Raw genomic sequence first — 25126 nt, 5'->3', positions numbered from 1 at the left:
CAGGGGCTTGTGCGTTGCGACCGGCTCCCGGTCGATCAACAGTCGTGGGTTTTGCGTTCGCTTTATAAAACGGTCTAATAACCTTCCTCTTTCTAACTTATATGACATGTTAAGGAAAGAACAGGCTAGCTATAAATCAAGATAACAACATAACCACATGATTTAAGTGGCCCACTTTTCATGACACATTGAGTAGGTAGTTTTTTGTACAAAAAAATAAACAAGGAATGTGTAAAAAAAATGTATGGGAGGGCATGATGTTTTTATTTTCTCGTAAGAAGAGTGTAACAAAGGATCAATAAATATTAAAATCTCACTGAACAGCTGTTTTAATTTTTTATTAGCAGACAAAATGTAACAAAAATTACAAGGGTACATTTGCTTTGACTTACAAGTTGTTTTTATTTATTTATATGTTACCATGTTTTGACAAGGCATAGACTATTTTATTATCTATGAATATACATACTTGCAAATGTGCTATTGATAAAGAAATCTGAGATAATCGACTTTAAAAAAATATTGGACCGCCAAAAACCCCAACTGCGGCGGCACCGGGAGCCGGTTTCGCACAAGACCCGATTTTTGCAAAATGGCTCCCGCACTTGAGTGGTTATGATAGTATGAAAAATCGCTCGTCGTTTGGCGTACTGATTTTATGCAAGTAAAAACTGATACGTCGACAGACGTACTGTCGTATCACTTTTAGCTGTCTAGACGCCTGTGGTCGTTACTGTCCGCGAACGTGTTAAAAAAAAAAAAAAAAAAAAAACATTCTTTATTACTAACACTAGTATGTAAGCTCGCAATTGTACTAACACTATATGGATGTAATCTTAGAATGAATCTGAAATAAATGATTATTATTATGTTTCTCATTTCCATAATACTCGGGTACCACCAGAAGGACAGTACCCGGATCTTTGGAAGGCTTACGTGGGGACACGGATCCAACACGCAGAGGCCCTTTCGAGAATTTTAATGTGTTGTGGGACACCAGCCGCAGCCTGCCCATGACTGCACTATAGAGATACAGCCCTAGGCAGTCCGCGGCCGATGTAGGACTATTGCAGGGTATGGAAATTTAATAATTGGGCTATGGATTGGGATGCTAAATGGACTGGTATTGGGGACTATGGGAAACTATGGCACCTGCCTTTCTACTAAAAGAAAGTAAAAATATGTTGGCAGGTGGTGACTCGCCCTCTCACTGTATGGGCCCCCGAAATAAGTCGCTGCAATAGTGCGACAAGGGGGCAACATATTGTGAGCAGCTAAGGGTGGAGAGGCGTCCCTGGACTTTAAACTACGATCACGCGCTCCCTGAGGGTCCAGCATCACGTGCCCACTCGCCACTTACGCTTCGCATCCACCCTTCGAGCTAAAAGCTCTCGCGACTCCACTCTGGCCGGCCGGTAAAGGCAAGCCAGAGGTGGGGGTCCTGTCCTCGTCAGGCTTCACTCCGACCGGCCGGTGAAGGCGAGCCGGAGATGAAGACAGGGGCCTCCCCCGGGAGCACTCGGTTCCCGCGGGGTCGCTACTCCCCGACACCCCGCCACAAGATGTCCTCCGGGTTGACTGATTGCACGGGTGGAATATCTATTGTCACGTAAACATTAGATATTCCAACCGTGGGCGATGGGGTCGTCATATCCCTACGCCCTTATTATTATTATTATTATGTTTCTCTGTTCCATAATACTCGGGTACCACCAGAAGGACCGTACCCGGATCTTTGGAAGGCTTACGTGGGGACACGGATCCAACACGCAGAGGCCCTTTCGAGAATTTTAATGTGTTGTGGGACACCAGCCGCAGCCTGCCCATGACTGCACTATAGAGATACAGCCCTAGGCAGTCCGCGGCCGATGTAGGACTATTGCAAGATAAGGGAATAAAATAAACTGGGCTATGGAATGGGATGTTAATGGACCGGAATTAAGGACTATGGAAGACTATGGCACCTGCCTTTCTACTAAGATATAGCAAAAAATTGTTGGCAGGTGGTGACTCGCCCTCTCACTGTATGGGCCCCCGAAATAAGTCGCTGCAATAGTGCGACAAGGGGGCAACATATTGTGAGCAGCTAAGGGTGGAGAGGCGTCCCTGGACTTTAAACTACGATCACGCGCTCCCTGAGGGTCCAGCATCACGTGCCCACTCGCCACTTACGATTCGCATCCACCCTTCGAGCTAAAAGCTCTCGCGACTCCACTCTGGCCGGCCGGTTAAGGCAAGCCAGAGGTGGGGGTCCTGTCCTCGTCAGGCTTCACTCCGACCGGCCGGTGAAGGCGAACCGGAGATGAAGACAGGGGCCTCCCCCGGGAGCACTCGGTTCCCGCGGGGTCGCTACTCCCCGACACCCCGCCACAAGGTGTCCTGCGGGTTGACTGATTGCACGGGTGGAATATCTATTGTCACGTAGACAATAGATATTCCAACCGTGGGCGATGGGGTCGTCACATCCCTACGCCCTTATTATTATTATTATTAACAGTAGTTTTAAAGATTACGATTGATTTTAAATAGTAATAATTAATGGTAATAATTAAATTAAGGACTATGATTTTATTATAATTATTTATGGGAGTTCACTGCACCAGCGCTCCTTAGGGCGAGCCGCCTCTGATCCCACTACAAAGGAAAAATAAATACATATTCTGGCGTATATAAAACTGGAATTGACAAATTATGTTGAAGAAAAGGATCATAAATATGTCCTAGATGTTCCAATCAATTTTGTTCTAATCTTCTTTATACGTATTGCTTAAAGCGATGAAGCAAACTCATTAGTTCTAATGATATAAAGTTTCAAGTAACTCAACTAAGCAACATTGACTGAAACTAGACCACGCGTTACCTCAGCGACTTCTGAAGTCGAAGAAAGTTCTAGTGGAGTTCTATTTGCTATAGTTGAATCACGTTGTGAATAAGAGGTGTTTGTTGTCCTATTCATTATCAAATGATAGAGAAACAATACACTTTATGGTCCCTTATGAATTTAAAACATACAAAAAGAATTAATTATTCTTTAGAAAATCCTGTGACTAAAATATCATCTTGTTTCATTTGGAGACGATATAATTTCTAAAATTCTTTATTATTATTAAAATGGTAACATTACGTAAGTAAAAACAATATCAGTGGTATAGAAACAATTAATATTATGAGAAAAATATGTCTTTTTCATGAGGATGAAAGTCCCTTCATGCAATGATCAGTAACGTTTAATTTGTTACAAATTACAATAAAGTTATCAAGAGGCGAATCTGTAAGGTGCTTACCAACAGGAAAACTTGGATATCAATTTTGATAAAAAAATGCGCGTGCAATTTGCTTTTTTGAGGCAATTCCTACGAAATCCGCTTTTTCCATTTTCCTAGCGTTGGCAAAATATCGTCGTATTATTTAAAGCGTATTTCCTCGTCCTTAATTGAAATATTAGAATAATTACGATTCGATTTGTACACAAATTTCTTTTGGCTTTGTCTCTAGGGTTCGTTTTAATTGTAACTTAATTTTTCCTTGAGTTTATATCTACCTGTAGATGTAAGTAATAGGTAAATAATATCACATTGTCATATAATTTATTGCATTGAATCATATACTGTAATATTTCCATAGTTAATTTTGCATAACTAACATTTTGAATATCCTAATGATCATCCTAAATATCACGCCGAGGGTAATATTGCTATGCAAACAAAATTATTTGTACGAGTACTCATATATGAAACGCGAGCGTTCTTAAACAAACGACTAATTAACGAACAAACATTCTCATTACTTACTTAATGAACATGCAAATTCCAGTTTTCTCCATCGCTCGTGATATTCCCTTCCACGAAGCTACCATTGAGTACTTTTGTTTCGCCGTCAACGGTAGCCTCGGGTCCGTTTTCGGTGGAGGGCCATCACCCAGGGCCTCAGTCCCCGCTCGCCGTTCAGAAGCCGCCAACTTTCCCAACTGACAACCCATGTTTAATTTTTCACTTCACTTCACTACACTATCATTATCTTCCTCCTCACTGAATGTTTCATAGCACTCCCATAATTGATTATACCACTCGTATAACGTTTAACATTTTATCAACTTCATTCATGACCTCGTTAACCACTTCACTATCTGTTACGTTTATTTTTTTATGAACACGCAATTCAGAGATTTTAACACTAGATTTATTTTTAAAATCACGAACTCAACATCTATTATCACCAACTGAAACTTCGTTCGCGTCTACAAGTATCCAATGTAGTGGCGCGTCGCATCCTTATCTAATCTTATCTCGTCCATGCTACCTGAAAAGAGAAAATTGTATTGTAATAAGATTTGAGAGGGACTGGAAATTGGATCAGTCGCGTCGCATAGTAAAATCAGAATGTATGGTGAATTTCTATACTCTGAATTAGAGAATGTGGATTTGATGATGAAATTATTATCCGAATAGTATTTGATTGATTGCTTTAATCAAATATTGAATGTAATATATTCGTCCTATGGCTTATATTACTATGAATTAATCTTCAGTCGATCTATTGTCCAGACACTAGAACAAGAGGTATAGCCAAATGTTTAACCCTTCTCGGGTTAATTGAAATAGGTTGGAACCTCGCCAAGATTGCTGGCGAGGCCAATATTAAAAGCTTTCCTTAAATCTTTTGGAACTATCGCCGCAGATTTTGTAGATTTCTTAACTTTTGCTCCGATTTTTCTTAAGTTTCTTGGATAAAGTATAACGTGTTGAAACTGTATTTTAGGTTGCAATAAGGAAATATTTAAGAATATATATTCCTATAATCACCTAAATCCTTAAATAATTACATTAATATATTTGATATCGGTTTTTATTAAAATAACTTATATCTTTGTTCATATTCATACCGCATTCACATTTTACATGTACACCACAAATTGTTTTACTCCAGGGTCCTGGACGGTAATGAAATTACCCCAGAAATTACGCTAAAAATCTCGTCCCCGAGGCCGTAAACATGAATAACTTCGTAATGTCCGGAAAACTTTGGAGTTTCGAAATGTAATTATACCTACGTGCGGATGACAGCATTTAAGTGACGAGTGTGTGTGTGAGAATTAATTACAATACTTGCGTTTATATTCGCAGAAATCTTCATATTTTGGGTTATACTTAGATTTTCATTTTCGACGAAGAAATTGGTGCTTTGATTTATTGTGGGTGTCGTAATGGTTTTGTGTTATAAACATCGTTTCTGTAGAAAACAACAGTTAGTCTCGCTGAAAGGTTTGGCGTTTACGCAATTAATTAATTACGTTAATTGTGGGAGTGTTTACCTTTATCATTTATTATCAGAACGCGACTTGACTTTTCTATATTGCCTTGACAAGGCTACGACGCATTGAGAGCGTTTTTATTAGAGTCACAACATGAATTTCGCCCTTTTACTGTGGTCACTACGCGTTGTGGGCTAATTTTTCGCTCAATGAGATTTTCTGCCTTGAGCATGGCAAAAGTTACACAGACAAAGACTAACTATACTAACAGGTTTTACCCTCATAGAGCTACGAAACGTTAAACAGACTAATTCCTAGTTGTATTTAAACAAGCTAATAACTAATTCTTAAACAATCAGTCTTTAACAGTTATCGCATTACACATTGCACACGGCCGATCCTCCAGTGAATGCGCATCAAATGAAATGTGTGTAAAAGTTGTTCATGCGAAAATGTTTTATCTTGCCTCACCAGAGCCTCGAACTCCAAGTTTCGGAGCAATTCCCACTAATGACAACATTTAACACACTCCAAATGTCGGGCAATTCATTGCAAAACTTTTTACCATCGTACTTGAGGGAGGCTTCACGGGATCTATTGTTTTTATGTTCGGGATATATTTAGGACCTTTGAAAATACGTTTTTTTTGGTTGAAATGTAATAATTTGTAAATAATTTGTAATAATTTGTAAATAAATAATGTTTATGTCAGCAGGTCGTTGGAAAGAAATTTTTTTACAAGAGAATTTAAATGGAATTAATCTCCTATTTTACAAAAAAATAAAACACATTAATTTATTCAAAATATTAGACTAATAGCATTTGTAATAGCTTTAATTTACATTAAACCTGTTTCTCTGTAGTTAACTTTCTTCATTATAAATCTACTCAAACAAGGTACTGTTTTTGATTTAAAATATTTTAGCGTATCTTCTTAGGCCATGAAAAAATTCATGAATAAGCAAGGTTGTAATGAAAAATATCAGTAAGTATAGATACCAGAATTGAAAACATCGGCTTAAATATCAAACGTTGAATAATAAAATTAAATGATGAAAGCGGACCTAAAATTCACGAATAATGGATCTCACATAAATTGTTTATTTTTATTGAAACCTCAGTTATATTTTTAATACTGGGATAGAATTTCACGTGGTTTTTGTTAACAGTAAGTTTGTGGGCGGGAAAATGTAGGTAGATAATATCTATACTAATATTATAAAGAGGAAAGGTTTGTATGTATGTATGTATGTATGTATGTATGTATGGTTTTCACGCATAAACTACTGGACCGATTTTGATGAAATTTGGCACAGATAATCTTTAGACCCTGAGAAAGAACATAGGCTACCTTTTATTGCGAAATATGTACCACGGGCGAAGCCGGGGCGGACCGCTAGTACCTAATAAAAATGTTAACCTACTTTATCCGAGTAGCTAAGCCGAGTAGATACAATATATATTATAATAATATTCTATCCGATTGAAAATTCACCTGTACACCTGAATGATGGTGAACTTATAAGAATATAAATCAACTTTTTGATTGGATTTAATCGAATTTCGTCGAAGAGCAGTCTACTTTTTAATGAGAAATGAGTAATACTTTAATCAAAAAATTCATGCTTAAACGGGAAAACAAATCCCAACAGATTTATTATTATATCCTAATGATATTTTAATATAATTTAAAGCAGGTGTATTGTTGAGGGCTCAACCTTAGAATAAATTAAGATTAGGCAAATTGGATTAATTTCGAGGCACGTGTTATCCATTGTTCCTGGGATAAATTCAACTGATGATAATTATCAGTATCATTTGTGGGATTCATTTATAAATTTATTAATATTACAAATTCCTTTACAAGTTCTAATTTTAGACAAAATCATGGAATAGGAACTGTATTATTGGAACCGAACGTTAAAATAATATATGATTTTAACAAATGACATTAAATTTTCTTCTTAAACCAAAAATTGTAAAAATAGCAGCTTTAACTTCTCTATGTATTCTAACTTTTACAAGAAATGTAAAGAATAATAAAGAAAGGCGAAATTTAAAGTTTATTTCGTGGAATGGAATCGCTAGAAAATATTATGAATAATTCAAAAAAACAAAAAGTATATTTTTTTCTTTATAAAAACACAGTGAATTTAGTGAATTTATAAAAGCTTTGCAGTATATCAATTCACGAGGAAAAAAACAATAATATGTCTCTATTCCCATGGTAAAGCTTATGCAGTATAGGAAAAGTTTTTTAATCATTCTGGTCTACTGCAACAATGTTCGCAGTTATATGGGAGTTAGGGCTTCGTAAGGAATGCTAATTGGTTCTTTTCTTGTAGATTTTAAAGTTCAATTTTATCATAATTACATCATTAAAGATTATTATAATTATCGAATAACTGGCTTATCTGTACATATTACTGTATCTGGTTACTGTGTGTGCTTCAAAGCTAAAGAATTTAGCTATTATATCGTACCTGAAATGAAACCGTCTTATAAAGGATGATGAAAAAAAAGAAACCTGGCGTCAATAGCTGTCATAAATTTTACCGCTTGAACGCGCAAATTATCGTGAAAATAGCGATACAAAATCTTTAAACCTACCACAAACATATTTAGCCCTAACTCCATTTACAATACAGCTTAATATCCCTTGAACTATTTGTTTTATAGCATAAAATGTATGTTAATTTCGTCAAATACGTCGCGTTTTGTCGTGACAAGCGGAATGGTGTTGACAAAATTATGACCTCCCCTGAGTATATATTATGTTCTGTGATTATGACAGTCGCGCGGTAAAGGGCTTTTATATTTATTTTGTATGATGCAAGAAGCTTATATCTAATTCCCTTTCACACCTAACTTGGCAAGTTGGTGTGAAAGGGATAAAAAACATACAGGCGTAATTCAACGTCATATTTTCTTGTTACAAGTTAATGGTCATAGTGCAATCTCCAGTGTATTAGATATAATAATAATAATAATAATAAAATTGGCGTAGGGATGTGACGACCCCATCGCCCCCGGATGGCATATCTATAATAGATATTCCAGCCGTGCAGTCAGTCACCCCGCAGGGCACCTTGTGGCGAGGTGTCGGGGAGTAGCGACCCCGCGGGAACCGAGCGCTCCCGGGGAAGGCCCCTGTCCTCACCTCTGGACTGCCCTGGTGGCAGTTCGGAGTGAACAATGACGAGGTTCAGGATCCCCCACCTCTGGCTTGCCTTTGTTGGCCGTCCAGAGTGGAGCCGCTAGAGCTATATGCTCGGGGGTGGAAGTGTCTAATGGCGTAATAGCGGGGAAACCCGCTCCGGGCCCGCGGGCCCGCGATGGTGAAACCGGTGCCGCACCTCTCTACACCCCCAGCCGTTCAGCTGATGTTGCCCCCTTGTTGCCATTCTCGGTAACCTTTTTGGGAGCCCATCGACCGAACTGGCGAGTCACCGTCTGCCATTATTTTCAATTTTTAATATTGAAAAGGCAGACGTCCATAGTCCCCATAGAACCAATATACCAGCCCATCTAACACCCCCTTCCATAACCCAGTTTTATTCATTTCCATTTTTCTGCAATAGTCCTACATTGGCCGCGGACTGCCCAGGGCTGTATCTCTATAGTGCAGTCATGGGCAGGCTGCGGCTGGTGTCCCACAACACATTAAATTCTCTAAAGGGCCTCTGCGTGTTGGACCTGTGTCCCCACGTAAGCCTTCCAAAGGACCGGGTATCTTCCTTCTGGTGGTACCCGTGTATTATGGAGAGAGACATAATAAAATAATTTTTATTAGGCACACCAAATTACCACCACCAACACAAACAAAAAAAAGAAACAATATAAAAATACACTCTTAAATATAATCTTATATATAAAAATGAATCGCAAAATGTGTTGGTAAGCGCATAACTCGAGAACGGCTGAACCGATTTCGATAATTCTTTTTTTATTATATTCCTTGAAGTACGAGGATGGTTTTTATGTTGAGAAAACGTAAATATGTACCACGGGCGAAGCCGGGGCGGACCGCTAGTCTAACATAAAAATTAAAACTAAGAATAAGATTTGTGTGGCGACTGGCGACCTAAAGGGTAAGGCCGCTCAGCTTATGCTATGCCAATGTGGTCAGCATAGCGCTGGTTTTCAGGGCCCCACCAGACAACAAAATGCTTAAGTCTAAAGTGTCTCTCTCTGCTGTTAGATAATAAAACAATTAATTAAGAAATAAAATAATTATATACAGTGGTGGACGTCCAATTAGAAACTCGTAACACGATGAAGCAGTCATCAAATTCATTCAACATTTACGCATCAACGCATTAAAGATTAAGCATCATTTCGTATGTAACAGAACACCCGTTTATATAGTTCTACAAGACAATGCTTAATTCTAATCAAACATTAGCCCAAATCAACAAAATTAAACAACTCCAAGCGAAACCCGATTTCCGAGCATTCTCAGTCCGGACAACAAATTAGAAACAGCATGCCTCGCGTGATCCAAAGTAAAAACCTGTTGAAATGCCGCCAATATTCCTTCTTCTACAAATACGTATGTTGAGTTGCCAATGATTTCGTATAGATGAATTCTGGGACTATATGACTGACATTTATGCGATGCATTTATGATATACTAGATTTCCGCCCGCGGCTTCGCCCGCGTTTGCAAAGGAAAACCCGCATAGTTCCCGTTCCCGTGGGATTTCCGGGATAAAAACTATCCTATGTGTTAATACAAGTTACCCTCTATATGTGTGCTAAATTTCATTGTAATCGGTTCAGTAGTTTTTACGTGAAAGAGTAACAAACATCCATACATCCATACATCCATACATCCATACATCCTTACAAACTCGCCTTCGCCTTTAAAATATGTATTAGATCTTACCTACATTTTGTATCATAATAGAATATATTGAAAAACATTGAGAATTCCACCAATTAACAATTAACGATAAGCAATTATTTTAATATCTCTATATTACGATATCACGCCTAAACAGGTATAATTTCTCATGAGGCTTTATAATTAATATTTGATGTGAGTGATATGAAATATCACAAATTTTAAACAGTATAAAATATTACTCGAATAATTTTGAAATAATTAATGAAAGTGTGTGTTGTAGATATATGATACCACTACTAAAGTCAACACCATACGGATGAAAAGTCAGGATATTAAATAATTGAAATTAAACCTTGTCGAATTTAATGTTAATGTATTTAAGCTCAGCAGTAGTCAGAATTTAGAAAATACATAAACCAAACCACATGTAGATAATAATGTATGAGGCAGCCGTTGGCATGTTGGCATCTGTTTCATGGATAAGTTAAGCTTTTATGAGTATCCTGGTTAATTAAATTCACTTTACTTACATTAAATTTAATTTGTATTAAAAAAAATATCACAAAAAAGAGATATTTAAATGTTGTCTGTTGAATACATTAAAATGTCAATCGGCCTGTGGTTTTGTGGTTTGTGAAAAACACGTTATAAAACCACACGAATGACATATAGTGAAGAAGATGTATGTATTTATTTATAATAACTTTCTATCTATGAATTCGCTCACGTAGACTTCATGTTATTATCTCTTATGACATTTCATACAATATGTTCGCGATAAATTTGTAACACGATACGGATAAAATACAACAAGTATCAAAAAGTATACAATATACATACAAGTTTCAGACTTTGAAGAGACAAACTTTTATCTTCTAATGTATTAATAGGTATTTAATTAGAAAACCAAATTAATTTTACCGCTTGGGCAAATGTTTGGGCACACATATTTTAAAACAACTCAAACTTTAGTACCGTAGCTTAGTTGTGATGTTAAAATAAGATTTTTTACGTAATATCTGTAAATGAGTTATCCACTCGACTGTACCGAAATCCGAGCAACAATACGACTCTTTAAGTCCATAAGAAATGTAAAATAGACTTTATGTAAATCGTTAGCCATGAAACCGTGGTCCGTGACATAGCAATTTATATAACACTGCGAGAGAAAACTTGACATTTTCGCTAGGTACCCAATATTAATGATTATTTTCCGACCCAAATATCGACAAATAGAATTGCACCATTCGACGTCACGTGGTACAACCTACATGGTATTATACTGATATTTTTTTGAAAATTTTCTCTGGTCGTTGACGTCAAACTGACAGGTTCAATTGTGAAATTATTGGCCGACATTTGGGACAGAAAAATAATCTCCCGAATACCACACGAGCTTCAAAATTATCTGGCATTTCCCTCAAGGTTCCCTGCAAACAAATAAAGTCGTCAAGTTTTTCAGGAAAAATCACTCGCGCTTCGCGCTCGTGATTTTTTAACCTTGACTAAAAACTTGACTCCTTCATTTGTTTGCAACGAACCTATCGGAAAATATCCGATAAATTTGAAGCTCTTGTGGTATTATAAGTGAATATTGTATAAGTTTACAGTAAAAATTGATTTCGTAATACCATGACCTCTGTAAGGCATGGCATACAAATAAAAACAAATACAACGAATTATGCACAAATATTTACCAACTTAAAGTAATTGCGTTGTATTTTTAAATAATTTACTCATATTTTCTGGTTCTAAGATCATTCCATAATTAAATAAATAAATAAGCGGTTTTAATCCTTCATATTACAAAGATTACCGCTGCTCTCGTATTTTTCCTATTTTTTTCATCGTTCATTCTATTACACTATATTTGCGGTTCTATCCCATACTTATTAAACGACCCGTAAAACAATGGCCACCTTAATCTTTTACGTATCAACAATTTTCAATATAACAGGGAAACATTAGGCTTTGTGGTTGGTGACGCGGGTGACGCTTGTCAATGTGTCGCCCCTTGTAATAAATGTTACGTCACGTCTTAATTGCTTTGCCGTTTACTGTTTGATACAAAAAATATACATTATTTTATGCATAGTCTATCATTTTGAGATTAATAAATTATTCATAAAAAAGGAACACAATAAATATATGAAACATTCAATATATTATAACACAAAAAAGCATCATGGAATGCAAGTATTGAAAGTGAAGTCCCGTGTCCCCGTAGTGGGGTAAGGGGCAGATGCATTATTCATACATCTGTTTCACTGATCGATTTTCTTTAGGGACAAGTAGGTGATCAGCCTTCTGTGTCCTGCCAGACCGAGACATTTTTTTTTTCTTCATCTCCACCGGGAATCGAACCCAGGACCCCTCGGTTCTACGCTCTCGCGTCAACCACTGTACCAAGGAGGCGGTCAATGCAAGTATTTAGACCCTTTTAATTCATCGTAAAATATTTTTTTACTATAAATTTATATACTTAAACAAGAACGTCGCCGACGGAGCAATTTTCACGGGACATTCGAAAAGCGGCACTGGCTCTTATTTATATTTGAGATTCTAATAGTATTTTTCAATTAATTAATGATATCCTATTTGACTTCATCCTGCTGACAATGATGGTAAAGATTCGATTTTCAAATGTATAATAATTCTCTATAAGAACATACCGCATAAGATACAGCATAATCCATGACATTCCAGAAACATGAAGACTAACTAACTTTCTACATTGTAGCAATATATTAATTCACTTAAATTAAATTTCACACAACACACTTTTCACACAACTCAATATAAAAATCATTTTCCATAAAACAATGTAAAAAAAAAACAAAAGCAAAATGTTTGGCGCGTAAAAGCATAACTCGCCATAGACAACGCAAAAGCATATTGTAGTGAGGCATTGTCTTTTTTCCATACAGCCTAGCTTGGCTTTATGGAAAAATGCAATGTATTTTTGTGCAAAATATTTTTTCAAATATTAATTTATGTTTGAATAAAAATAATTTATTAATAAATAGGTTATTGCGTTGCAGTTGTTTACATTTCAGTTAGCTCTATAGGTATTTTTACTCAATCATCATATTGTTTTTACTTTATAAGTGTTAATATTGTGTATACTCTATGATATTAATTATTATATTATCTGTGTGTATATAATTACAGTAAATTACCTTGTTTAAACATTGATTGTCTTTGACATCAGGGGATACGGAATTTAATTCGAATATTATAACGTAAATCTCATTTAATGAGGTCGAGTTTTAATCTATAAGGAGCTAATACCTCTCATATTTTCAGGCTTTACCAGCTTACTGAGATTTTTAATGTATTATAAGCTTAAAATGATCTCATGTGTAGTTAAAAAATTTATAATTTGTTTGTGTTAGATACTAGCGATAATTTTTTGGAAATCATTTTGTGATTTTTTTATTGATATAGTTATTTTATTAATTAATAATTAATTTAACATTTATAAAATATCCCGACGCAACTTAATATTATAGTCTATGGTCATTGGTCAACTTAAATTATTATTTTTTACTTGTAATTTTTAATATTATATTTTTAAAACTAAAATATTTACTAATTTAATTTAATTGTGTACATTTTTATTTTATTATCGTTAAAAATTGCATAAAATTTTCATTTTTCAACCAACCATAGACTAAACATAAGATAACGTTAATCTGTGGCCAAATATTTTTTTTTATTAGAAGGCGGTCTGACATCGATAAAAAATGCAACGCGATCGATTCGACATTTAAATTTGAAAGGTAACTAACTACATTTTAGATAACAATTTTGTATAAACGTCACATCGCCGTCTGCTCTTTTTATTTCATCTCGATTTAAAATAAAGCAAAAATCAGAATACCTACATCTTTTCCGTTGTTAGTTTATTCGTGAAGAAATACCTATGTGTTGCGCAGCAGAAAATATCGGAATCGGAATTAAATATGGTATGAATATGAGATTTTATATTTTTGATTTATTATATTAATTCATAAATGATGACCATATTTTTAAATACTGTCTTCATCATTCATGGTAAGTTCGTTAAATACTGTAATATCTGTCAACCGCAAACTTTATATACATTTTCACGTGATCATGCATGTCAATCTCGAGTTAATGTTATTATATATCTTAACATTTTTATTGCACGCCTCATAAGCGAAGCGTTGAGGTGGGTACTACTGTCACTTCGCGCAAAACATCTGATTTTTCAATCATATCATACACACACATATTAAGAAAAAACACTATTTTTAACGTTCATGATATTTTTGATGTCATTTTTGTTATTTAAACTAGTTAAAAAACAGTTTAAAAAAGTTCTGTCTTGGACGTCCGTGTGTCTGTATGTGCGGATCCTTTTTCTTGTTAACACGATAGCGACCGAAATACTTTACTAATCGAGTCTTTTTTTTTTCTCTTACGCTTGAGTATGCTCAGGAATAGAACCCTTTCATTTTTCAGGGTCTGATTCGATGTGGTTTAATTGTTATTAAATAAACAAAAATAATAATTAATAAATATTTATTAAAAAAAAATTATGAGGCGTGCACTTTTGGATTTTCCAAATTATTTTTTTACTATGCACTGATGGCGACGAAGTAAGACCAATTTTTATTTTAATGTTTGGAATGTTTTTAATTTCTGATTCCCAGTCATGGCGAGTGAATTATGGAATTGCTTTATATGCAGCTATTTCTTTTAAATAATATAGCAGGAAACCATTAGGCGTTATATTATTATTTATTAATTAATGTTTTCTTTCAGCAAAGTGTGATATCATCAGTATCCAACCCGTAAGGTTATACACTAAAATGGGTTTTATTAATCTATGGCACAGATAATATAATACTATTCTTATATTAATAGCTATGAACTTAAAAAAAACTGTAAAAATATGTTCTCCCGCTGAAAATCGACCGACGCGCCTACAGCAAACCGTGGAAGTTTCAAGAATTTCACAACATTTATCTCGTTTCTCACGTAGTATTCGATACAAAATTCCGATTAAAGCTAAAATTAAAGCTATTAAAGCTAAAGCTAGCATAAATTAATATTTAAAATAACTCGAGTTCACACGAGTTGTAAATATGGCGCCGTTGTATCAAAATTTTGAAAGCCCTTGAGTTATATTACGTCAAATATATTTAATCTGTGCCGCGGATTTTGCGCGGGAATTTCAATCATGTGTTATTCTGTGGTATTGTTGTATGAATTTGTTTGCTATCTGTAAACATATATGTATTAACTTCCGTTACTTTATAATATTATAAATGCCAAAGTAACTCTGTCTGTCTGTCTGTTACTCAATCACGCCTAAACTACTGAACCAATTTTCATGAAATTTGGTATGGAGATATTTTGATACCCGAGAAAGGACATTGGCTACTTTTTATCCCGGGAAAATGACTCAATCCCGGAAATCCCACGGGAACGGGAACTATGCGGGTTTTTGTTTGACTGCGCGGGCGAAGCCGTGGGCGGAAACCTAGTACTTAATAATTAATAAGTGTTTGCATACTCTTTTCTATAATTATATTTATTGACGATATTGTATGAACAAACGATACTTCATAATATTAATATGAAACTTTTAAAAAAGTAAGTTGTATATTTCAAGTAATATAAAAATAGTAATTCCATGTCTCATTACTTATAGCAAGAGAATAAACATTTTAAATATTCTACCGCGAGCGTGTTTTTACAAAGTTGAAAACGAAACTTTTTCACTCTCAAAGCAGACTCAAAGTTATGTCATTTTATATAAAAACTTACTATGATAAATAATGGATTCGAACAAATTGTTAAATGAGTCAACTATAGTCTATATTAAAAAAAAGGCGCTTTTTTCGACTAAAATAAACATAACATTAATCATTTTGTAAAAATTTAGACACATCTTTTAAATCTTAAAAGGCGAAGATATTTATCGAAAACCTTTGTATTTAATTACAAGCTTATGAGCAAAAAAAATTATATTTACTTAGAAGCCCTGAATCCGAAGAAGTATATCGTAAGTTACATAGAAACCCTGAAAAACGCCCATATGAAATATTTCCAGTTCTGACTTAGTAAGTTATTTCTTTTCTTTATTACTTTTATTTTTAATACAGTAAGTCATGTTTTCTAAACCGAATGTACCTTTCGATAAAGATCAAACCCAATATACTCTAACCGGAAACCAAACTAATTCTTGTCCGACGAAAGACAAAAACCTTCCTCGAATTATTTTTACACAAACGCAGGCACTCAAATAATCGCTAACATAAATAAATAAAGTACGAGTAGTTTACGGTATGTTTGTTTATGTAAAGTATTTTTATCTTGACCGGCTAGAACGATTTTGTATAAAATGTATGGAAACAAATTACTATCGCTTTATAAAATTTAAACGTACGAAATTATTTTCGTATGGTTATTTCTGTTCATTAACTTATAATATACTTTCTCTGTGAACTTTCATACCCTATATAACAACCACGCAAATGTTATTCGCAACAAAAACTAACATACCTACTTCACCTACTTGATACTTCGATATTCCATCAATTTCCATCCAAAAACTTCAACATTTATAGTTTGTATACAAACTGTTTTCCTTAAAAGATAGAGACCAATAGAAGACCAATCAATCATGAACTTATACATTCACACACACACACACACACACACATACAAAAATACTTAAACACAAATACACAGCTTAAAGTTTTGACATTTTACTTTTTAACGTATGACATAGACATAAGTATATTATATTATCTGTGGCATGGCTCTGGATTCTAGAAGGTTCTAGAACAAACGACTATGCTACACCTGCGGACATGCATCATAAATACCTGATGCTATAGCGTTCTCCTTTAAACTGAAATGTATTGTAAAAATAGAAACACTTTCATCCATTTCAAAGGTTAAATTTTATCTAGAATATTCCTTCATTTCTAATGTAAGTGGTTTTATATTGTTGATCTTTTACTAGAAAATATACTAAATAGACTGAATGGAATGTTTTTTGATGATAGATATTATGACAAAATATTTATATAGTGGAATCTTAAAATATATTTACAACAGTTTATAATATATTTTTTTACTGAAATAAATAACAAATCTTTCAAATATTTTTCCTTCTGTCCGCCCATTAAATCAGACCTTGCCCTAAAAATTCTTAGTAATTTGTGACAATAAATAAAATAACAGTTTATATTATTATGAATGGGTTTCTTTCAAGCTTTCCTTTTATCATAAATTATTAAATTTATAGTTCCCACTATGCGAGATAATATAAAATAGGTGTTGGCAATTAATGTGTTTCTATTTTTATTTTACAGTTTTTCAGCACCTTGCTCTATTCTACTTTAAGAAAATTTGTTATATCATAAATCATGGCGGTTTTACCCGCAGTGCTCCGCTCCTGTTTGTCTGCGTGATGATATAATATAGCCTATAGCCCTCTTCGATAAATGGGCTACATAACACCGAAAGAATTTTTCAAATCGGACCAGTAGTTCCCGAGATTAGCGCGTTCAAACAAACAAACTCTTCAGCTTTATAATATTAAGTATAGATAATAAATCATAATATAACAATTTTGTTAGAATCTTATGTTCAATTTTTTCAGCACCTTCTTTCCGCTGAAGAAAATGTACCACAATTACTTCGAAGTATCTTTTACCTCAATATTGAAAGAGCTCCACTGCAGCCACTAATCTTGGAGAGAAAAACAATAAAAGCGCTTTAGTTGTTCACAAAGGAACTGCATGTTTTTCGGTTTAAAAGTTTTCACTGAACTCTGGGGAGGTGTAATGTGTTTCTAATATGGTTGAAGGTGGGATTCTTTGTATTGTAAATTGTAATACATATTATGAGAATGTAAATCTGTATGTTTGTAGTTTCGTCCTTTCATAGCAGAAATTTAGATTAATTTATAAAAAATATGATGCGTTATAATTCAACAAAGGTATAGATAGTGAAAATGGCTGTTTAGATTTGTAAAATTTGTATCAAAAACAGTGCAAAAGTAATTAATGTCTCTGGTATTTTGTATGAAAATATGGATTTTCCCTAACGACCAAATTATCTTGCAACTAAAATTTCACTAAACCGCTTACATCATTAGCCTATATACATATTTTGCTCCATCAGAATAAAAACTAGGTTAATACTAAGCTGAAAGCCTAGTTGAATTACTATCAATGTGAAATAAACCTTATATTACACATACAGAGTCGAAACTTGCATGCCTATTTCTATATTTTAGCCAGGTAAATGTATTTAATTTTGAACTTTATATAGGTGTAAATAAAACACATTTTCCTCACAGTAACTATTTTAAGTGTTCCCAAACACTCGTTAACTGTATCTAACTGATAACAGAGATAAAATCCAAATTATTTTGTGAGGGTAACTTATCTTCTATCGTAGGATTAATTTCGGTAACAATCCATTATTAATTACTTCCTTTAATATTAGAGTGGAAGCAAACTATATTTATGTTTTAACCTACTTTACTTTATGATAACTATTTACTATCTTAATGTGTATGGATGTATGGATGTTTGTTACTCTTTCACGTAAAAACTACTGAACCGATTACAATGAAATTTAGCACACATATAGAGGTTAACTTGGATTAACACATAGGATAGTTTTTATCCCGGAAATCCCACGGGAACGGGAACTATGCGGGTTTTCCTTTGCAAACGCGGGCGAAGCCGCGGGCGGAAATCTAGTTTAGTAATATAATATGTGCTTAAAGGCGGTAAACAGAAGAAAATTCGATCAATGTAGAGAGAATGTAGAATTTGTTTTTTTGCTTAATGACGTCAATCTCAGGAACTACGGGTCCTATTTGAAAAATTATTTCACTGTTGGATAGTCCAATTATCAAGGAAAGTTATAGGCTATATGTCATCACCTTAAGACCAATAGGAGCGCAGGAATGCGGGTAAATCCGCGCACAGTTGCATGATAAAGTAAACTCAAATAACACACAGTCTATTTTATTCAAATAAATGACTCACTAACAATGAAATCTCGATGTTTCCACTAAGTACATAGAAATAGCAAATAAATTATAACAACGATACATTTAAACACGATAAATATATTGATTTACGTCCACTTTGCATTACGTTTATGATAATTTATTTTTCCTTGAAGTACGAAATATCTTTGTCTATTTTACAGTTTATTCTGTGAGGCGATGAGATCGTGAATTCAATGGATGGTTTCACTTTGAAGTGCGAATTTTGTAATCTTATTCATAAAGGTTGAAACTTTGAGCGTAGATGATATTTGGTGATAGCTTTGAAACAAAGTCCGCTGACGTCGTATTTTGTCAATAAATAATTCTGTGTAAAAATTCGGTTGAGGCAGTTTCTTGATGAATTATCAGAAGAGTGATATTTTGAAATTTTTCTTCAGCTCTTCAGCTTTCAACTTTCTAGATCAAAAGAAAACTAATCATTAGTCGTTTATAGATACATGAAAATTATTATAAATATTTAACGGAACCCTAAAATTAAAACATCACATTTCGCCGCAAGCGGTGTTCAGAAGTATTCCTTAAAATGTATTGTCTTAGAACATGACAGTGAAATCCGAATTCAATTACATTTTTTTTTTTCGTAAAATTCATCTGTCTAATTTGCGGAAAATGGGATGAAAATTACCTTAGCTTATTTTCCGAATTAATGTTCAATGGACGAATAAAACCTTCAACGGTTTCCACGAAAACATTTCATGAAAAAACGCCGCATTTTCATGAAATAATTCTTTAGGTATTTTTTTTCTGATGACAGTTAAATTATAATTTATGAGCAGTAGAATTTAGGTCAATCGGTGAGTCGCGGAAGAATTCCAACAAATACCCGCGGCCCCATCATTAAAGCGGCTCGACGGAACACAGTGGGGTTTTAGTCGGTAAGAATCCGACATAACCCACGGCTCCTTCCCCGGGGGCCGTGGGTATCTTTGGAAGATTTCCCCACTATAAAAAAAAAAAAAAAAAAAAAAAAAAGGTCAATCGGTGAGATTAAAAGTTTATTTGCATTCTTTCAAAATATATAAAATATTTTATTTTATTTTTATTTTTTACAAACATAATATATTCCTAGAATAAAAAGTAATATTGATACTTGACCTCGTGAATTTCGGCATCACCTGCCAAATGAGACAATCCAACGCAGGAGATATAACCAAACAAACCTGTTTAATATCACATCTATACATTAGTAATTAGTATACATACATAAATACATACAAACCTTTCCTCTTTATAATATATTATAATATTAATTATAAAGAGGAAAGGTTTGTATGTATTTATGTATGTATGTATGTATGTATGGTTTTCACGCATAAACTACTGGACCGATTTTGATGAAATTTGGCACAGATAATCTTTAGACACTGAGAAAGAACATAGGCTACCTTTTATTGCAAAATATGTACCACGGGCGAAGCCGGGGCGGACCGCTAGTTATTTATAAACACAAGGAAGCTACGATATATCCATTATATCCCACAGGGATAAAATATCCACAATTCATTAGATCACTGTCAATAATACCACAGTACAATATCTATATTGTAATACGGTTATAATCCATACTAATATTATAAATGCGAAAGTAACTCTGTCTGTCTGTCTGTTACTCAATCACGCCTTAACTACTGAACCAATTTGCATGATATTTGGTATAGAGATATTTTGATATCCGAGAAAGGACATAGGCTACTTTTTATCCCGGGAAATAGGATAGGTTTTATCCCGGAAAACCCACGGGAACGGGAACTATGCGGGTTTTTCTTTGAGTGTGCGGGCGAAGCTGCGGGTGGAAAGCTAGTACCTTATATTACGCCCACACGCTCTAATCCATTCACGCACACATAATACTATAATATGACTAATGATGGTAGGAACTTATGAATATACAGGGTGTCCCACTATTGGTATACTAAGCGCGAGGCGACTTGTAGTTTTGCATACACTAATCACGTAAAAAATACTTAAAAAAAATTTCAACAACAAAATTACGCCAAAAATTTTTTGCTCAATTTTTCCTGTAAATCCATGTTTTCTTCTCTACTTTCGCGCAGCCGGCATATACCGCTTCTCTAAATATAATCTTAAACAACAGCTCACGTGCTGGTGTCAAAGTTGGGCGGGTTTCTTATTATGGGTGCACACAAAGAGTTTTAAGAATTCATTTTAGGGGTGTCATGGCTGTATAACACCTAATAGCCAAAGCCAACCTCACCTGCTCGCGGTGCACCCTGCTGATCGACGAACGAGGCTCTGGCGACCAATTTACATAGTGGTAGAGCTACAGTTACTTATATACTCTGTAAGTAGCACGAATGGGCGGTAGCTCGTCCGGGGTAGAACCACTGTCTCGCAGAACACCGGCGTGAAGTTTTATCCTTTTAAAACGTTTCGCATAGGTCAGCGTGATAACCGGGCGCCCATCTCTCCCCCCCCCCCCGTATAACTATGGCAGCGAAATTAAATAGATATATTATACCCCAGGAGGGTACCAGCACAGATTGTGCAGGAGAATCCCTCCCTGAGCTCTCAGGTTCAGGCTGCCCAGCGTATTCTGGGGTGGGCAAAATTTCGCTCAAATCTTCTTCCCGGGCCAATAAGAAGAAACGTCTTTCCACACCCCTCTCCACACTACAGGTGGACTTCTGTAACGTAAGGGGTCTGCACTCGAACATAAATTCCATTCACTATCACCTGGAATCCACGAAGCCGGCGTTGTTCTTCTTAACGGAAACACAAATCTCCTCCCCACTCGATACCTCGTATCTTCACTACCCCGGCTACAGTCTGGAACACAAGTTCCTGCCGCGTGCCGGTGTATGCGCGTACATCCGTCAGGACTTGTGTTTTCGTCGCCTTGGGAACCTTGAAGTCAAGGACCTTTCAATCTTCTGGCTGCGTATAGATTGCGACGACCACCCGCGCATCTATGCGTGCCTTTATAGGTCCCACAGTGGTAACACGGAGACAAACAAACTTGTGGAGCACATCGAATCCGTGACAGATCGCATACTCCGTGAGATCCCCTCTGCTGAAGTCGTGATACTGGGCGATTTCAATGCCCACCACACAGATTGGCTGAATTCTCGTACAACCGACCATGCAGGGAGATCTTTTTATGAGTTCGCCATTGCCTATGGTTTGACACAATTGGTGCCCTCACCTACAAGAGTGCCCGACGTGGAGAATCATTTGCCTTCCCTGTTAGACCTCATGCTGACTTCCCACCCTGAAGGCTATCAGGTTAGTGTCGATGCACCCATCGGCTCGTCAGACCATTGCCTAGTGCGGTGTGTAGTGCCAATAACGTTCTGTCACCGCCCACCTTGTGCGAGTTCTCGTCACTTATGGCACTTCAAGTCAGCAGACTGGGATGGGATGCGCACATTCTTTTCTTCGTATCCCTGGGGCAGGGTTTGCTTCTCAGACAATGATCCTAGCGCTTGTGTAGAATCTGTCTCTGATGTCTTGCTGCAGGGCATGGAACTCTTTGTTCCTAGCTCTAAGGTGCCCATCGGTGGCAAATCAAAGCCCTGGTTTGGTGGATCCTGTAAAGCGGCTGCTCGCTGGAAACAAGAATGCTACCAGGCCTGGGTTACAGGACTAGCGGCTAGAGATACAAACTCCAGAACCCTCAAAAAGAAGTTGAACTCTGCCTCAAGGTCATTCAAAAGAGCAATTGCAAAAGCGAAGTCGGAGTATATTGCCAAACTAGGCGATAAACTAGCCCACCTTCCTTCCAGAACAAAAGCTTTTTGGGCTCTCGCCAAAGCCGTTCAAGGCAATTTCTGTCGCCCATCTCTTCCATCTTTACACATGGGAAATGACCGGTTGGCACACACTGCAAAAGAGAAAGCCGATCTTCTGGGCTCTCTTTTTGCAGAAAATTCTACATTGGAGGATAAAGGAAAATTACCACCGCACATATCGCACTCTACATGCTCTATGCCGGAAATCCGTTTCACGCAAAAAGCTGTACGTAAAGCCCTTCTTTCTCTAAATGTGAATAAGTCATGTGGTCCCGACGGTATTCCCCCCATTGTGTTAAAGATGTGTGCCCCTGAACTGACTCCAGTGTTAACGCGTCTCTTTCGGTGCTCATACTCTTCAGGCATAGTCCCAAGCTCTTGGAAAACCTCTTTAGTGCATCCCATTCCCAAAAAAGGCGATCGCTCAGACCCGTCCAATTATAGACCTATTGCTATCACCTCTCTGCTCTCAAAGGTAATGGAATCCATTATCAATCGCCAGCTTCTAGAGTTTCTTGAGGAGCGCCAGCTGATTAGCGATTGCCAATACGGTTTCCGTAAGGGTCGCTCAGCTGGCGATCTTTTGGCGCTCTTGACTCACAAATGGGCGACTGCTATTGAGAGCAAGGGTGAAGCTTTAGCAGTTAGTCTGGACATAGCGAAAGCCTTTGACCGGGTCTGGCACAAGGCACTCCTTTCCAAGCTACCATCATACGGGATTCCCGAGAAATTGTGTCAGTGGGTCACCAGTTTCCTCACAGAGCGGAGTATCAAAGTCGTTGTCGACGGTTCGTGCTCCGAAACTAAGCCTGTGAATGCCGGGGTCCCACAAGGCTGCGTTCTTTCTCCAACTTTGTTTCTTCTGCATATCAATGACATGCTACTGCCTAGTGGCATTCATTGTTATGCAGACGACAGCACTGTTGACGCACATTATACCGGCCGATGCAATATTTCTCGGGATACCGTTACTGAGCACCGGAACGAGCTTGTGTCTCAAATCGAGAACTCTCTTGTGGAGATCTCCAATTGGGGAAATCATAACCTTGTTGAGTTCAACCCAAAAAAGACACAAGTTTGCGCGTTTACCACCAAAAAAACTCCCTTCGTCGTGTCTCCAGTTTTTCAGGGCATTCCCACCAGAGTCTCAGCCAGCATTAGTATACTTGGAGTCGAAATATCGAATGATGTCCAGTTTCGTTGTCATCTGGAAGGAAAGGCTAAGCTAGCCTCCCAAAAACTTGGTGTGCTCTGTAGAGCGGGACAGTATTTCACACCCGGCCAACGCCTACAACTTTACAAGGCTCAAGTCAGGCCGCACATGGAATACTGTTCCCATCTCTGGGCCGGGGCACCCAAGTATCAGCTCCTTCCTTTTGACCGAATCCAGCGACGAGCTACTCGATTAGTGGACGACCCTCGTATTACTGATCGGCTGGACTCTTTGGCTCTCCGTAGAGATGTTGCTTCTCTCTGCGTATTTTACCGCATCTACCACGGCGAATGCTCTGACGAACTGTTCGGAATAATACCGGCTGCTGAATTTCACCATCGAACTGCTCGCCACAAGTTGAAATATCACCCACAACATCTGGATACTTGGCGCTCATCCACCGTGCGATTTAGGAGGAACTTTCTGCCACGCACCACTCCTTTGTGGAACGACCTTCCGAGCTCAGCATTTCCGGACAGATACGACTTAGGGTACTTCAAAAAGAGAGCGTACTCTTCCCTAAAAGGCCGGCAACACACCTGCAACCGTACAGGTCTTGTGGGTGATTATGGGCGGCGCCAATCATCGTATTAATCCGATGACGCGCCAGCTCGTTTGCCCGCTAATATATAAAAAAAAAAAAAAAAAAAAAATTCATCTATTTGAAAAAAAAATGCATCTAGAATTTTATAAGTATTTTTTACGTACTCAGCGTATGCAAAACTATAACCTCCTTTGAGCTTAGTATACCCACAGTGGGACACCCTGTATAATGACGTAGTAAATATTTAGTAATCATGTAGCTAACAATATAAATCCTTGCCTTGTTAGTTTGTATTTAAAAATATCAGCATTCTGCATTAGCAACAAATATAATAATATCAGCTACACTAGTTTTATAGTTTTAACTGGACTCCTGAATTAAATTTCTAGCAATCAAATCATGCAAAAAATCCGTGTTATTACACAAACAATGTGTTACAACCCAATT

General features: G+C 36.4%; 1 protein-coding gene across 1 annotated transcript in view; it reads right to left on the bottom strand.

Moving 5' to 3' along the window:
• Positions 1-25126, bottom strand: part of LOC149906881 (neuroglobin-like) — a 77421-nt gene that overhangs the window by 38844 nt on the left and 13451 nt on the right. The window contains exon 2 of the mRNA XM_090103945.1: positions 3792-4299. Coding sequence (XP_089960071.1) covers positions 3792-3979 — 188 coding nt within the window. The 5' untranslated portion in view covers positions 3980-4299. The remainder of the gene's footprint in view (positions 1-3791; positions 4300-25126) is intronic.

The sequence above is a fragment of the Colias eurytheme genome, chromosome 7 (assembly GCF_061535395.1).
Source record: "Colias eurytheme isolate Ceu_HAF_F1 chromosome 7, ilColEury1 Martin Lab GWU primary, whole genome shotgun sequence".
NCBI lineage: Eukaryota > Metazoa > Arthropoda > Insecta > Lepidoptera > Pieridae > Colias > Colias eurytheme.
Note: the sequence above shows the minus strand (reverse complement) of the source record. Positions and strands in the feature narration are given on the sequence as shown.